The sequence below is a fragment of the Solea senegalensis genome, linkage group LG10 (genome assembly GCF_019176455.1).
Source record: "Solea senegalensis isolate Sse05_10M linkage group LG10, IFAPA_SoseM_1, whole genome shotgun sequence".
Taxonomy (NCBI): Eukaryota; Metazoa; Chordata; class Actinopteri; order Pleuronectiformes; family Soleidae; genus Solea; species Solea senegalensis.
Window position 1 is genome coordinate 15,798,529 of NC_058030.1, and position 17,080 is coordinate 15,815,608.

General features: G+C 41.5%; 2 protein-coding genes across 5 annotated transcripts; one reads left to right on the plus strand and one right to left on the minus strand.

Annotated features, from left to right (window-relative positions):
* The first annotated feature begins 5,232 nt into the window (after positions 1 to 5,232).
* On the plus strand, positions 5,233 to 9,238 carry ppp1r32 (protein phosphatase 1, regulatory subunit 32). 4 transcript variants are annotated; one of them, XM_044035198.1, is made up of 11 exons: positions 5,233 to 5,463; positions 5,559 to 5,688; positions 6,211 to 6,373; positions 6,473 to 6,518; positions 6,667 to 6,767; positions 6,975 to 7,046; positions 7,155 to 7,247; positions 7,330 to 7,410; positions 7,493 to 7,587; positions 7,973 to 8,077; positions 8,153 to 9,238. In XM_044035198.1, exons 1-11 carry the CDS (start codon positions 5,385 to 5,387, stop codon positions 8,169 to 8,171), a joined length of 984 nt encoding a protein of 327 aa, XP_043891133.1. In that variant the 5' UTR covers positions 5,233 to 5,384; the 3' UTR covers positions 8,172 to 9,238. The 4 variants fall into 4 exon arrangements, with proteins under 4 accessions (XP_043891133.1, XP_043891135.1, XP_043891136.1 ...); XM_044035199.1 differs by having other exon boundaries at positions 5,234 to 5,463; positions 7,330 to 7,392; XM_044035200.1 differs by lacking the exon at positions 6,975 to 7,046.
* Positions 9,239 to 10,432: 1,194 nt separating this feature from the next.
* On the minus strand, positions 10,433 to 12,623 carry LOC122775368 (leucine-rich repeat-containing protein 10B). Its single transcript, XM_044035196.1, has one exon. The coding sequence runs from the start codon at positions 11,965 to 11,967 to the stop codon at positions 10,783 to 10,785; it is 1,185 nt and encodes a 394-aa protein (XP_043891131.1). The 5' UTR covers positions 11,968 to 12,623; the 3' UTR covers positions 10,433 to 10,782.
* Between the last annotated feature and the right edge of the window lie 4,457 nt (positions 12,624 to 17,080).

Genomic DNA, 17,080 nt, shown 5'->3' on the forward strand with positions numbered 1-17,080 from the left:
CAAAGAGTGCTCTAACTCAAAAACACACAATTGTGATGTGTACAATCTAATTCAATGTATTTATGTATTTTTGCCAACTTTGTATAGTGTATAAATATCTATAAATATATGAAAAATGACAGTACTGTATAGATTTTAGCTGCCTGGTAAGGTTAATAGTATATACTTGGTAGACTAAAAGAAAAAGCGTAGAGCTGTTCAAAAGCCAGTTATTGACAAAATGCTTTCTGTAAAATCCGGTGCCACTGGTTCTTTTTATATACCCTAGGTTTCGGTTCTGGTTATTTATTTATTTATTTTTATTTTTTTTAATAGCCAGTGGGCTGCCAAATATGTGTTGTTCTTCTTTTTGTCTGTTACTTTGTTGAAAAGGTTTCTTTGTTGTTGTTTTTCCTGACAAGACACAGCGAGATTCTGGCAGCCAGGAGAGTGCAGTGGAACGCAGACTTGGACCCTGTGCAGTAGTGTGTGTGTGCGTGTGTGTGTGTGTTTGGTGTGTGTCCGTCCATAGTAGTGCTAGTGCTCTCTGTGCAGTGCCTCCTCCCTCCCTCCCTCCTCCCTCTGATGTAGTTTGTCATGTGATGCAGCGTGTGTTAAAGTGCAGGATGACTGTGTTTGCAGAAGCTGGCAGATGCCCCCCCCCCTTCTCTCTCTCTCTCTCGCTCTCTCTCTCTCTTGCTATGTCTCCCCTCATGCACTCTCTGCTTCATCATTACGATGCTTCATTTTAATCCTCCACCGAGTATAGATTTCCACTTCCTCCGCTCAGTTGTTCATTTATTCTCCCATTCAGCTGGTAATGTATACAGCACCAGTCTAATTTCCACGTAATCCACGCTTCCTCATTTATGTGTGATTTTTTTTTGCCCATTAGCTGCTCTCATCCATCACCCACAGAGTCAGTGTAGAGCTTGTTTATCTACAGACCTCTGTGGACCAGAGAATGGTTTAGCAGAAAACAAAGAAAAAGGAATCCTTGCAACTCATGCCTGGTCATACGTTTGTGGTGTCTTGGTTTGTCCCGCACAGACTCTGAGGAGAAGAGCATCTGCCAGCTCAGCACACAGAAACACAAAGCAGCCATAATTCAGAAGTCAAGCACAGACCTGTGAAACAAATATATGTTGTGGTGGCTTCACTGCTGCCATGTTTGTAGCATTAGAAAAGCCTTAAAGTTTGGACCAACTACATGGAAAAAGCAGTGGGATATGTGCATTTACAGTGAACTGTTACCTTCCCTTTCCCACACCAGATTTATTACTCAGTATTCCGATGTGTTGCTTGGTTGCTCTGTATATATCTGTGTAGTACTTCTGTTGATGTCCTTGTGTTAGGATAGTGATGAGTTCTTACTGGGTGTCCTCTGCGGACGTTCTCTTCCTCCTGCCCGCGCTCACTTCCTCCAAAAACTTCAAACATTCCATTTGAATCTCAAGTGTGCAACATTTTAAAGACGATTAGTCTTCACAGATAGGCCGGGTGTGAAGCTGCAGAGGGACTGAACCACAGACATTTCCACTGGAGCCATGATAATAATCAAGAAGTCTGTGCTCACGTCCCTCTGAGAACCACATACCCTCTACTGACACAGCTCTCAGCATAAAGACCCTCAGACACGCTCCTTTGCTCCTCCAAACCCACCTCCATGCTGACTACACCTGGCTCTGAGAGGTCCCTGGGTCACATCCCGCAGGGAAGAGGCAGGTGAGGTTGATGAGGAGGTGGTAGAGCCCTGGGAAGCATCACAGAGCTGTGGCTTTGTTGGTCACATCATAGGTCAGGAGGTAATGGAGGGAGGGCGTCTTGAGGTTGAACCCAGTAGCACTTGAGTTTTGCGTTCCATGTTTCTTTTTTTTAGCCTCTCCTGTTTTTTAGCCGAGCGAACTGTGATCTTACTCTTTCTTTCTTTTTTCTTGTTCTCCTCCACCCATCAGTGTTACAGAGTGTGTTGGGTGGATGGAGCCATGGAGCTGAGCTCTGATTTTGTTCCATATTAAAAAATAATTTTTACTACACTTGTGTCAAGAGTTTAATTTTTCCCCCCCTCTGTGTTTATGCATACATTGACACGATATGTGAATAAATAATTATCTAACACCAAACCCAGCTTATTATTTGCTTAACCATTTATTATTTGACGAACTGATTACCTGAATTTTGATCATTGAGCCATTGCCATTGAGTTCTGTTCAGCTTTGCTGGCCCAGATCTAAGGATGATGTTCAGTCCCCCAATTGCTCTAAATGTTCATGGTCCATGGAAGATAAAATCCATGATTTTTGTGATCCTTTGACTATTTGTCCACATTAAGTTTTCAATTAAATATCTTTCTAGTAAATTTGCTCCAGATATTAAAGGATAAACTGTTTGATGATCTGCGGTAAAACCTTGATGTGTTTGAACAACATATATCGTGAACCTTTGTTATAATGATAGTAAAATAAAATGGTATTGCAATATATGTTTGAATAGAAACTAATCCTCAGACCTTTTTCTGTGCATCAGTAAACGGACACTGTAGTAAACGGACAGTAATTGACTGCCTCCAGTGACTTCATAAAGTCCCTGAGGCCAGTCCAAACATTTCCAGCATCTATTCCAAATGTTTTGAGTGGCTATGTAATTGTAACCATATCTCAATTTCTGTAATGGCTATGACATCAGACAGTGACATAAGCAATTACAAACCTCTAAATTAAATGTGCACCATACTTTGCTGATAGAGACTGCAAATTGTAACGCTTCCCTTCGCCTTTGAGAGCAATTAGGAATGAATAATGAGAAGTGCCTGCTCTAAATGTCACAACGACATCCTACACAAGGAAAATTCCCATCCCCATGATGGCAGATTTTCTCGTGTACCTTAATTGGCTCCCGTTGTTCATATCGTTTGGCTGAGTTTTGACTTTAGTCCACGTCTATGATGTATAGAATTGCATAAATGCAAACAATAAAACGAGGTACAGTATGTGATAAAATGTCTTAATCTCTTCCTCATCAAGTTACAGAACTTCCAGTCTTCTACATGTTCGAAAAATATGTGCCTCTTGACTTGTAATGGGCTTATTTTACACCTGAATTTGCTCTGCTCGTCACCGTGTGCCTCACCAAGACTTAAATGAGAAAAGATGACAATGCAATTTACTCCAAACCTTCCATGCAAGATGTGCCTATTAAGTAGAGAAGTCAGAAAAGAACCAGGGAGGAGATAAGACAGTGAGGCAGTGAAGCAGAGAGAGCGAGAGAGAGAGAGCTCTGAGGCCTGACACAAAAAGAGGGGTCTTAGCGCTTGAACTATCCCTTTATGTCTCTCTAAGTATTGATTTAGTGCTTTTGTGTGGCAGACATAAAGACTGGTTATTAAATAAACAGCAAAACAGTTGAGATCCTGCCCCCCAGAACATCAGCAACAGAGTTGGACAGGAAACACACACAAGCTCTGAGCCAGCAGAGCTATGCAGACAAGGGCCAAGGTTCCGTCCCTCCCTGAACTACAACAGACATCTGTAGGCAAGCCAAGAGCATCAACACGACGGGAGACCCTCGCTTGCATCATATCTATTTTTAGAACCACTGCACCCTCCTTTTTTTTCCACCTTTTAAGCTCCTTCTATACTCAAAAATTGTTTCGGTGGTTGCATTATTCCCTACATATTAGTTGACATTTTGTGAAGAGAAATCTGGCCTCTCAGCAAAGTCATGTTTTATGCAAATGAGGCAGAATAAGCACGACAGAGATGAGGGGAGATGAGAGTCTGCAGGTTTCCATTTCAAACCGAGTACAGCAGGTGCTTCCACTGATCCATTCCTCTCCTCCGTCACTCAGGATGAAGTTCTTCTAATAAGTGAAATCATCCACTGTAATCTTTGGCGAGAATGAAAATCTGCGCCTGTTCTATTCCTGGTCTATAGATCCCAGTGAAATTATAATTAGAAATGCCAATAATGTGCACTTTGTGTTTGAGAGAAAGGAGGCAGGAAATTATACTGTCAGTTTCAATGATGCAGGCGTTTCCCTGTAGTTTCCTCTTTTTTTTTCTTTTTTTTTCCCCAGAAGATAATGAACAGTCTCTGGCTTGACACAACAGTGTGTCAGGCAAGAAAGACTGCAGCAACACAAGCAACAGATTGGAAAAGATGCTGGCTGCCAGTGGTGGACAGATGAAGGGAAGGAAGTGAGACAGAGGTGAAGAAGCAGCGTGAGACCAAAGAAATTAGGTGAAAAAAGAAGGAATCAGTAGAGGTGAGAATTAAAAGAAAGGGGATGGGCATGATGTGAGTATTCTGAATCATCAGGTTTAGTGATCTAAAGACTGAGCAATTATATACTGTAGATATAGTAACATCCAGAATCCCAACTAATAATTATTGTTATTTAAGGATTTATCCTGACATAATGACTGCAGTGTTTGGTCCACTGTGTTCTTCATTTAATACAAAGCTTCTCTTGCTGGTGTCTTGTCTATATGCAGATGTGTGTACATTTTCTCCCGCTCTATCAGACGTGGGTGGTAACTCCCTTTCTCAAGCACATAGGTTGTTATTCAGATGCCATGCAGATTTCAAGCCATCCATCATTTTTACATAACCTTAGATATTTTTTTTCGGGGCTGGACCACAGTTAGGGCCACTATGGCTCCACACTGCCATCCAGTGGACAAATGTGGCAACAAACTGTCAAGGCTGAAGCTGTGAAGCTCACTGGTTTTCTATAGGTGTGGAAATAAAAAATGTCAGGTCCTGTTAGTGTTAATGTAAGGTCTCTCTGTATAGAACAGGTCAAATGATCAAACAGACTTAAATTCTCAAAAATAATTAAACTGATATATTGTCAGAAGTGGTTTGTTGTGGTTCAGATTATATACGTTAACTGCATACATAATGAGTCCACTAGTGAAACTCCAAAGTGACTTTTTGGGGAGTTGCAACTCACATGTAAAAAAGTGTGCAATATATATATTCATATTTTTTTAAATGTACTGCAGCAAAGAAGAAGGTATTTTTTAAGGGTCTGACTTATTCTCATTTCATTAAAAGTCTCTTGGAGTAAATCAAGAGGACTCCTTTGTCAACATAAAGTGTCTTTAAACACACAACAACAGTGAAGCACAGACCTCGATACACAGCTGAAACATGTCTTTGAGCAGCCATTCTTTTACTCTGGACACATTGTTCAGCTGTAACGCTCTGCTCTGCTCTGCTCTGCTCTTGCGCCATATCGCCTAGCAACACAGACCTGTTTACCTACATTACCACGACGAGACATGCAGATTGAGTAAAGCCCCCAAAAACACGGTGTGGGCTGCTTTCATTTTGAGCAGTGCTCACATGCCATGAGGATCCTTCCTATCCATCACTGTTGTTGGTGAAGGTTTCCATTACAAATGTCACAGATGGCTGAGTCGAGGAGAACAACAGGCAGCAGGGGGCGACTGACCAGTGATGCACCCAAGGTCTTTCATGGTGAGATGGGAGACTTTTATTTCACAAACACAGTTGTTTTTTTTCACAGCTGGAGATTAAGTTTCTGGTGGTCATGATGTACACGTCTCTCTTAGGTCCAGGCCGAGTGAACTTCACCTCTCCACTTCATCTCAAACATCCCAGTGAGACGGGCTTCACAGCAAACCAGAGGCCGGCTTTATATTACACGCCCAGTTTGGACCGCACAGACAACCATCAGTTTGGGTAAGAGTCATCAGTTCTGTTCGGCCAATAGATTTATCATGAAAACCTCTTTCAGTTTCAGGTGGGATTATTATATAAACAACATTTCAGTTTAATACAACGGCGTCATCATTTAAACATGAGGTCTCTGCATGAGCGATAATGTGTCTGATGCAGACCTCTTTTATTTAACCCAAAGTGGTGACACTTTACAGTAAGGTGCGAACAAAAGGTTAACTAATCATTAGTTAATGATTAGTTAACCTGATTATAACCTTTGATTGTGTTACAACTGATGCACCTTGTTCCCCTCGTGATGAATGTGGCCAGGGTTAAATACAATCAGGTGGTTGGAGTTATAATGAGAAGTCAATAAATAATTTGTCCATCACAAAAACGTTCCACGACTCACAAACAGGAACGCTTGAGAGGTTTGTAAGAAAAGATCTAACTGGCCAAAATGATTGCAATCATGTCCACTATGGTACAGACGACGTGTGTTATTGTCATTGCCTCTGGGTGTTGTGTTGTTTCTGTCTGCAGACTCCTGTTGTCTGACAGTTTCATGTCTCAAACCAAGCAACACTATCGGCCCAACATCCACTCTGACTGTTCAAAGTTTTTGCCAAACCTAACCGACAGACGGCGGTACAGCGGCTTCCATCAGCTGAGGACTCACCAGAAAACAGAGAGCGACATGGAGAAGGTGCAGACTTCTTAACAAGATGAGTGCACCTCATGTTATATTATGTTAAGAACATATAATTGTAAACACTAATTCTATGTTTTTATGAATGTGTTTTAGACCGAATATCAGAGGTTGTTTGTGCCTCATCATCTCACATCAACAGGTAAAGTTAAGCCCAAAGAAAAGGTTACATTTTGGGTGATTTTGATGTTTAAAGACAAAGCAAAGTGAAATTGCAAGATCACAGTTTTGTGAAATAAAAAAAATAAAACATATTACAGCACAAATATTGTATTTAACTCTTGCTCCAGTGTCCCAGAAGCTTGTGAATATAGGTGCCAGAGAACAGACTGGTTTTACTGCGGGAGCAGATCTTCACTACAACACCTTTCAGGAGAAAAACAGCTGCAGGGTGAGTTCGGTTACTGTGAGTCGCTCACAATACTGTCAATAATTCATCTTCTTGTTCTTCTATGTGACACCTCCAGCAACAAACAAATAAGCCACATTAATACATGGGGTAAAGTGTTCTTCACAGAGCTGTTTAAAGGCAGGGGAATTCATTTAAGACTGACTTTATATCACACTTATAAATGTCTATTGTTTTTGCAAACCTCAGGCTTGGGTCGAACGTCACCAGACTCACACCTCAGTGATGAAAAATTATTTCTTACCCACGTCATTTCTGCAGGTGGCTGCACATCACTCACTGACACTGATGTTGAAAAAGCAGGTGTTCTACAGTATAATGTGTGATGGTGGTTGACACAGTCTCTCTCTCTCTGTGCATGTGTTTGAGGGCGCTGAGTTGATGCCGAGTCTGCGCAGCCGTTCTTGTCAAGAAACGGGATTTAGTCGCGGTGCCGCCGCCGCCGCCCCCTTGGCCTCTCCAGTGAGTACCGACCCCCTCATGATGATCAGCAGCCGTAGATTGTGATTTCACCAAATGAACACTCCTCCATCTGCTTTTCTAGACCTCCTCGTCAACACCTCTTTGTAAAACTAATGCACCAACTGTGAGGATCATTGGAAAAAAGGTTGAACATTTTCCTTTCGTAAGTGCAACCACTGCATTTGGAGCTGTTTTGTGTTGTGTTTTTTTTACTCTCTTGTGTTTCTTATGTGGTGTGTTTTTAGGAGCCTACTGGGTTTCTACTAAATGCTCCAAACAATCAGGTGTTCCCCAATAAATCCTTTGATTGTTTACAATTCACTACACATTATAAGAGCAAGTAAGTGGATTTGGCCATTTCTGTAAGCGTTCAGTTACTTTACTTTAGTGAAAGGGACAAAAACCAAACTGTAAAAAAAACAAAAAAAACTTAGAAGTGTAGAACAGAAAATGAGGTTGTTCTACTCCACTTGATATCATTGGAATTGACTGATCATTTTAGATGTATTCTTGTGTAATTATTATCATGGTTTAGGAGGAGCTAATTTGACCGATTTATAGATAATCTATAAATACACACTAATTGGTATACACACACTAATGGTTATAAGAGTTTCTGCCACTGATTTCCGGCCAGGACTATGCTGCATTGTAGAAACCATTCAAATTCTTTTGAACTGGTCATTTTTACAGTAAAAACACCCAAAAAACCCCTTAATTTCCAGGTTCTCTCCTGATGCTGGTTTGGAAGAGTTGAGATCTAGCCACGGTGGTGCAGGAGTCATCAGTTCAAAAATGGAAAATGCCTACAATCGTCGGGACATGGACAGGTGCACACAAAATGAACATTCAGTCCTATTATGTTGATGTTTACTTTGACTTACAGGCCTCTTTCTATTTCACAGGTTCATCATTAAGGGTTGATGTCACACCACTGAGAGGTTAACTAACGTGACTGGTCATCACGAAATGTAACTGGAGCTTTTTTTGATGACAAATTGGTGTGTGTATTTATTTTTCTTGCATGACTTGTGGGGCAGGACAAATGAAGTATTGCATTACCATATAATCAAATCCTGAAGAGCTTAGTGACTCCCACATTAGCCGTTTTTCACAATGGCCCTGTTAAAGAAAATGGCAGATATTTTTTTTTCTTATCTCTTTGTGAAATCCTTTTTATTTGAATTGACAATCTGCCAGTCAGACGTTTGTGTGGAAGCCAAAGAGGGAGTGAGGGAGATGATGCATTGTCTCTGACTGCCTCCCTCTCACTGACCTAGAGAGAATGAGAGGAGTGTAAACCAATGAGCAAAATAATTACTCTCATACAGAGTATGGCACTGATTCCCATAGACATCTGCAGTGTGTCAGACTGTTTGCCACCCACATGTTTGGAATGAGCTGCAGAGTATGGACCGAGGAGGAGGAGTGAATTTATGTTCTACAGCTCCATATACAACGTGGTGTGGACCAATTGTTAGGAACTCTAGTGGCTTTACATTATCAACACAATTCAAATCAACTAAAGAAGTAATATTTCCTGACAGTTGGGCCAGTTGGGCGGCATTTTCAAACCAAGCAATTTAGCTGGGCCAGACATTTTCTGCAGCCAGTAAGCAGCAGGTGATACATTTTAAAAAGTGCATTAAAAAAATTGATTTTGTAATAAAATGATTTTGGCCATACCTGTGCTAACCACACCTCAAAGTGTATTAAAAAGTGCACAGTTTTAGCTCTAACTACTTTAAATATAAAAAACATTGTCATCTCAGGTGCATCATGTGCATAAAATCAAAAAGAGTGCACAATACTAGCATTTGCTTCTCTTTCTCACGCCTAATAGTCTGCATGACTCTATACGACTGGAGACTCGGTTCATTTGGGGCTTGCAACATTCAGCCGGTCCGAGTTTGCTTTCACACTGCACTTCGGTGAAACGAACCGAACTGCTTAAATAACATATTTAAATAACATAAGACAGCAATGAACAAGAAAACTCGCTCATCTGTTGGTTAATGCAGGACAACTTCTGTTTCCTCCACGTAAGAGCAACGTAAGGTACTTAGGGTGAAAGCACCCTAAGTACCTTTAACTGAATACACACCTATCAGACTACTGTAGGAATTGATGTAGGAATCTTTAGCCGCCATTTGAATGGACTGTGTATCATGTCTATAATACATATTCCTGATTCCAGCTATTTTATTCATGCGATGACAGGGTCTTTCTGTATGACCACCATTTTGATTGGGAGGTAAATATTTCCACCACTGCTGGGGGGAAATGTTGTGTACAACATGAATGGTCCCTAGATTATGAAGCCTTATCACTTCGGTGCCTGTAATGGTCACTTTCTACTCATTTCTGTACAAACAATTAGTCAATAATGAAAATAACATTCACTTGCAGTTCTATAGCAGTCCAAGAAATAAATAGTTTCATGTGTTAAATGAAATGAAATGAAATTTGAGCCTGTTCTGCAAATGTTTCCTCAGCACAGACGTTGACATAGTGCCACACAAGAATGAGCATAAATATTTCAGCGCTGGAATAAATATTTCACTCTTTCAATGAGATGTGAGAAAGGGATATGTGGAGAGAAGGAGAGAATTGGATTACATGTGAGCCCCCACATGAATAATGAGTGCAGAGATGAGAGGAGAACAAGGCCATCATCTCATGATAGAGATAAAGATATGAAAGGTGCCGTCATCAACAAAAATAAGTACACATGGGTCATGGTGGACCTAGGTCTCTGACCTGCAGAGTGATTCTGATTTTTTTCATGTTAATTCAACACTTTTTTGCCCATGCTTTAGTTTAGCACCTCCCTAAGGACTTACCTTTTATGGTGAGGCACCCCAGCTATTCATCGCTATAATAATCCTGCTCGTCTCTGTCTCTGTCTTGGCACTGACACTCACAGGACTGCTTACACAACAGGGAAGGGTGTTTAGCATGTAATAAATAGCTTGTTATACTAAATCCAATACACACATTTACATAAGCACAAGGACCTGGTTATAAAAATAGCGGCGAGTTAAGCAGAATTGCAATACGTGAAACAGACACTGATCAAAATGTGAGAAAGTACTTCACTGTGTCAGCTGAGCAAATGGAAGCTCGTGCTTTCACAGTTTTGAGATCCAGAAATAGATTTCTGTAAATGATTGACAATGACTTCATCAAAGTAGTTAATATTTAATAGTGGAAGTCTTTCTCTGTGTACACTCAATAAGCAAACTTAAAGACTGAGTTAGCCATGCACACTATTTAACAACACACTCACTTTATCTGAGTCCTGCTCTGATTTGGTTATTTTCAGCTGATTGAGATGTCACAGGTGCCGTTTGTTGGTTTTCGAGGATCATAATGCCCAACTTTATTTTCACAGTTAAAAATATTTATATAGCAGCACTGCAAGGAAAGTCCTTGCTTCATAAAAAACAAAACAAACTTCATATGTGGACTTTCTGCCATCCACCTGCACCTGCCAGCAGATCAGTCAGATGTATGAGGGGTTTTTAATGCCCCCTCAGCTTGTCTCCCCTTCTTCATACTCATAGTCCATCTGAGACCTTTCATACTCCAGCTCCTCACCCTCATACTCAAATCCCTCTCCTTCACATATGAGCTCCTCTGTTTCGTATTCAACACCCTCTTCATCATATTCAAGCTCAGCTTCATCATACTCTGTGAAAGGCAGCTCCCCTTCCCCGTCCTCCCCTTCCTCCTCGTTAACCAGGAGCTCTTCCTCCTTAGCATCAGCATCCTCACTTGTCACTTCACTTGTTGCCTGTTTTGAGCTGCTGTTCTTCAAGATGCCATGAATCACCGGCTCCTCGCCTGCCAGAGCCAACTCCTCTGCCTCTTTCTCTGCGGCCTTTCTTAGCCTCTCCCTTCTGGCCTCACGTGCCTCCAAGAATTCTGCAGCTCCTTCCCCGACTACCAGCACCTCCTCTCCCACTTTAGGTGGCTCCTTGACTGGGTTATGGTCGTAGGAGAACAAGCGCAAAGCTTTGAGGCGCTTCAGGCTGGGAAACTCTGTTATTTTGTTCCGGTCAAGATCTAAGATCTCTAAGTTTTTCATGTGCAGCAGGACTTTGGGAAATGTATCAAAGCGGTTCCCATAGAGCCATAATCCCCTTAAAGCTTCCATACGTGGCAGGTCAGGTGGCAGCGTCTTCATCCGGTTGTCCCCAATCTGGAGGGACTTGAGGTTGGGTAGGTCATAGAGCTCCTGTGGAAATCTCTGAAAGTAGTTGCTCTCCACCCACAAGCAGCGCAAGCTCTGCAGGTTCCTAAGCTCAGGTGGAAGGCTCATCAGCCGGTTGCTGCCCAGGTAGAGTCGAGTGAGGTTAGTAAGCTGGCAGATGGCCTCAGGGACATCCTCCATCTTGTTGAAGTCCAGAGCCAGTATGCGCAGACCATGCAGTTCGGAGATGCCGCTTGGTAGTGTGCGCAACCTGTTCCCACAAACATACAGCTTCTCGAGGTGCGCCAGTCCACAGACACGTGATGGCAAGCGCTTGAATTTACGGTAGCTCAAGTCCAGCACAGGATCTCCACTCTCGAACAGCTCCTCCACACCCAGAGGAAGCTCTTCCTCAACCTCGACCTCATCCTCTTTCTTCTTCTCCTCTTTGGTCTCTGCCTCCTCGCCATCCTTGCCCCCTTCCTCTTCTTCCTCGCCCTCGCCTTTTCCTGAGGAGTTGCCCATGCTGGGGCCTGCAGCCCTCGGCTGTTATGTGAGCCAGGACAGAGTCATATGATGAGGTGGTGTCTGTGACAGGTTAACCCTTTGACTGGCAGCTGCTGTTGTTTTGTGGTTGAACCAGCTGACTGCAAACAGCATCATCGTCCAGTCCAATGAAAAGGCTTGCAGCCATATTCTAGCAGTTTGTCAGGTTTCTTTTTGTCCTTTCATCTTGTGCCTCACCATGACAACAGCAGAGTCAAATATCTAACAAAGCCTGGAGTAATAGTACTGATAATAATAATAGTAGTAATAATAGTAGTGGTAGTAATAATAATAATAGTTGTAATAATATTGCTGGTAGTCACACTCAACAAAGTACAGCTGAATTTTAAACTTCAATGAATTCTTGCAGTCCTTACCCTTTCCCCTCCTCTTTAACCACCTTGAGGCGTTTAAGAGAAAAAATTGCACAGCTTTAAAGTCATCTGTGCTCTGGTCTGGTTTTTCTATCAGAGCACAAAAAAGTGCCACTTGAGATAGTCACTGCCTCCGGCTCAGTGACCTGACCAGTGGCAGAGAGAAGCAAGAAGTCTGTCGGTCCGTACGTTAGAGGCCAAAAGTTACAATCCGAGCTGGAGAGAGAAAGTGCAGACCGACTGTAGATGGACCGGCTCAGTGTGAAGGTTTACTTTCAACTGATTGCTGCCTCCCTCCTCTGTAACAGGAGCCAAGGGCATCCACATCACATGGTCAGCTGTGCGTGTGAGTGCGCACAGGACTTTCAGCAGTAGTCCATCTCCCATCTTTCAGAAAATGGCATCACTGTCAGTGATGTTTTAACATTAATATAAAAATGTCACTTCACATTTTAAAGCGTTAAGAGTACAAACAACAACAGTTTTTAAATAAGATGCATTGTTAGAGATTATGACCACAATATCTGAGAGATTTGGCTCTGCAGAATCTTTTTTTATTATCACATTCAAAGACCAGTGTTGAACTGTGGTAACCCCAACAATGTAAAATGTCATGTTGGAGAAAGCTCCTGTCATTATATTGTCAGTGCTGTACTGACTGTTTTATCCCAGCATGTATGGTCCAAATGTGTCTACTTTAAATACACAAATAGACAGTGAAAGCTCAGTAATCATCCCAGACTCTCTTCAACCTCCAAAGATGGTAATTTGAGCACTGGGTTGTATCAGCAGGTTTTTATAGACCAGTTAAAAAGCTGTGATGACAGCCTTCATGTGACTTCTGCTTTGATGCAGAACAGACACAAAAACTGCTGCCAACACTCACAATGTTCAACTTGACCCCAAATGCAAGAACTAGAAAGAATTGTTATAAGATTATTAATTGAATGTCCTATGTCGTGTCATGGTATTTGACGCTCGTATTTGCTCATATTTCAAAGATCGATAAACACTGATACGGGAGTGATTTTGTGTTTTGTTGGTCGTACTGTTGAAGAAAAGCCTTGAAATGCTTCTGGGGTCAGCACAGTGCTTCTGTCAGTCTGATGAACTGTGGCAGAGGAGTCAGACAAATGAGGGAGACTCGCACGGGGAGACACAACGCTTGAGGATAATCCTGTCTGATAGGCTGAGGACCAAAAGAGCTGATTTGCACATTTCTGCGTCACATTGAAACGACCCTTAAATGACACAATAGTTTGAGAGCAACAGACACAGAGAGGGACAGACAGACGGAGACCTCAGAGGGGTGAATGGATGTCACTGCTGAGGTGAATGTGTTGAATGTGCGTCAAGCAATGCATGACCCAGCCAGCATGTAAAGCACGAGAAGTCAAAAAAGAAAATGATTTGAAATTCTCAAAAATCTGCATCAAAGCCCCTCATAGAACTACAGCAGCACAGCACCACCACTAACTTGCAATAGGTCATAACTGAAAACTGTTTTGCCCTCAAACAAAAGGTTAATTGAGCTCTGTGTAAACAACAGTAATGTAAATGATGTTGTCAGTATCACAGTGTACGCTGAAAATCACATTGGCCTTTCTCCAGCCTTTGTCCGGTTTGAAAGTAGCCAAAGAAATACAGGGGTATGAAGGATTTCACTTCCCTCCAGCACCGTCACTCTTTAATACAATAAATAGTACATATTAAATCAGTTTTACCACAAAGCAAAACAGTTTCTGCTGACCCTAATGACAGAAACAAGGCACGAAACAAATGGCTTATTGCACAATTGTTTCACGGTCTCCTGATGTCTTTTGAACATTCATACATTTATATATATGCATTGTTTCCTATACTTTATAGAGTTATATAGATATTTTAAAGTAACACAGTGTAGGATTTGGTTCCTCCCACAGTTGGTGAACGATCGCAGTCGAAGCATCGTGGGCATTTGCTGACAAGCCAATGATTCCGCAGGACTTTTAATGTGCAAACAACCATGTCTTCAGAGCAGTTCCAGCAGCCTATGCTTATGTTTAACATTTTATACAAATATGATTACACTGCTTTATTTTTCAATATACAGTATCAGAAATGAAAACTAACCCTGGGGAAAAAAGGACTTAAGAACATTTCTTGCATATTCAGCCTGGCTATATATATGACATATTGCTCATCTTATGCACATGGTTTGAGGACATGATGATTTCAACAACATGGCCACACACACACACACAGGAACCTCAAACACTCTAAATATAGATGACAAACTGTTTACACACGCTAGCCCGACAGTAACCGACAGTAACCGACAGTAACTGATTTACCTTCATCTTTATCATTTTATGCCGCTGAACAAACAGTAGTCATGGGTCAGAAGTCCTCTGCTCACACATACGTCGTGACGTATGCAGAAATGGCGCCGTTCCATGGCGACACGGTTTTGCTTGAACTCGAGAAGTAAAAGGTCACTGTAACCTCATTATCTTTAACACCATATCTCAGAAATACAGTGAAAGAATTTCACGTGTCATTACTGAGCAATTCATATAACAGCTATGACAACGTTTGACACAAATGTCTCACAGGAAAAGTCATCATCGTATATTAACACCATAACTCAAACGGTTATATATGCATGGAGGCATACTACTGGCAGAAAGTCATTGTGAACAGTGCTCCACAAAAGAGGCACACATTTTGTCCGGGCAGGACACTCTTGGGCGCGAGGTGCCCTGACTGTTAATACGTAGTTCCGCTGGAGTTGGCAGGATTTCTCCAAGTATACCAGCTGTGGTTCATCGTTGTTATGGGGTTTTAGTCTCTGCTGATAGGTCTGCCTGGACAGCAGCAACAGTGGAACAGTGTGCTGTCGACAGTCCAGACACATCCAATCCTGGTGAGAATCATGTGCATCATTTAACTATGACTTTTATTTATAATGTCTCAGAAAGAGATGGCCAGTTAACTTGTGTTTTTCTGGCTGACTCTGTGGTAAAAAGGGCTGTACATTTTAGTTTTAGGTTGTTGGGGTTTTTTTCTAAGAAAGGGACAATGCATATTAATAAACATTAAAATGTAAATATGCCAGGTTGTGGCCTGAGGCTACTTTCAGGCAAACACATAACGATGTTAGAGATCACAAATATATACAGTTACACAAGGAGGAAAGCTTGGGGTTATTAGAGTACGAATATATAACAATAAAAAAGCAAAAACTGATAATAAAGTGCCAGTGTTATCAAATAAGATTAAAGTGCTTAATAAAGAAAGACGTGTCAATTATTGCACAAGTTTCCAGCGCAGACGATATGAAGCGTGATTGCACCTGGTCCCTTGAATTATTGCACTCTGGTGGAATTGTACATACAAGCTTATTGCACTTATTGCAAAACTCCCTTATACATAATTATAGAGTTGTGTAACTTGTGTAACTTGATTGTAATACACACTCAGTCATCACTTTATTAGGTACATATGTGCACTGTCATTGAACTCTCCTGACCGACAGTAGCTGGCAGTTTATACAGTGTTACAGCAGTACGTGAAGTCTCTCATGAAGGCGTATGATAACAGTGTTTCTTCAGTTTAAAAACACTTCACATTATTTTACTACTTTATGGTTTACAGCTGTTTGTTATGTGTGCATCTCATTTTACTTTGGGATAAATGAATGTGCCTGGTCAAACATTGTCTTTAATCTTCATGCTTCACTGTTAAAAATCCTACATGCCTCTCTGTACTTTTGTACAGGCAGAATGGGCAGTAATAGAGGCACACTGACAGGACCCCAAAGAAAAGGAGGTACATTTTCAGTGACAGCCATAAAGCCTCCAAATATGCAGCTCACTATGGTTACATCCAAACACCCCTAATGGCACTTCTGGGGCCTCTGAAAAAGTGGCCTCCAGAGAGCCGGTCCTAATGGTATATTTTGCAGTGACATCCACGAAGCTCCTAAAACCTCACTAATATGCAGCTCACCACTGCTACATCAAAACCCCCTTTGTGGGGCCCCCTCTGACTGGTGGGAGGGTCGTGAGAAAAGCCTCTCACAGTTTCTGCTGGTGAGAGAAGCTTCTCAAGTCTGAAGCTTATGAAGACTTACCTAAAGGTCCACTGTTTGCCTGGAAAGACTCTTAGGACTGGCTCAAGTTTCTATTGAACAGGAGGTCAGGCGACCTTTGAACTTAGAAGATTTGGCAAATATTGCTGCAAAAAAGGCTGGAAAGCAGCACATTTAGATCCACAGTTTCTGATCAGCGACAGCGTTAAGACGCACCCAATAACTGTTTTTTTTATTCTGTAAACCTTTAATGCCAACTTCATTCAAACACATTAACACCACTTGTTTGTTCCATTTGGAATTGCAGGCCAACACAACCTCATTTACATGAATCGTTTCCCTTATATTTTAGGACAAATAAATAAAATCATCAATTAGTAGTTGAGTGAAGATGCTGTTTTTAAACCGCGTCAGACAATAAAGTTGACTAAAAAGTGACTTTTTAATTCCAACTCATTACCTGACATATAAAACATGTCAACAATCATTTCCAAAACATTTAGAAATTGTAAAATTCTAATATAATAAGGGAAAGTTCATTAGGTGAAGTGCTGTTTGCACACGTTGTAAATGTAATGACCATTCAACATAATGTATAAATGTCATTACTCTGCTGCCCTCTGTCGACCATGACAGGCGTGACACC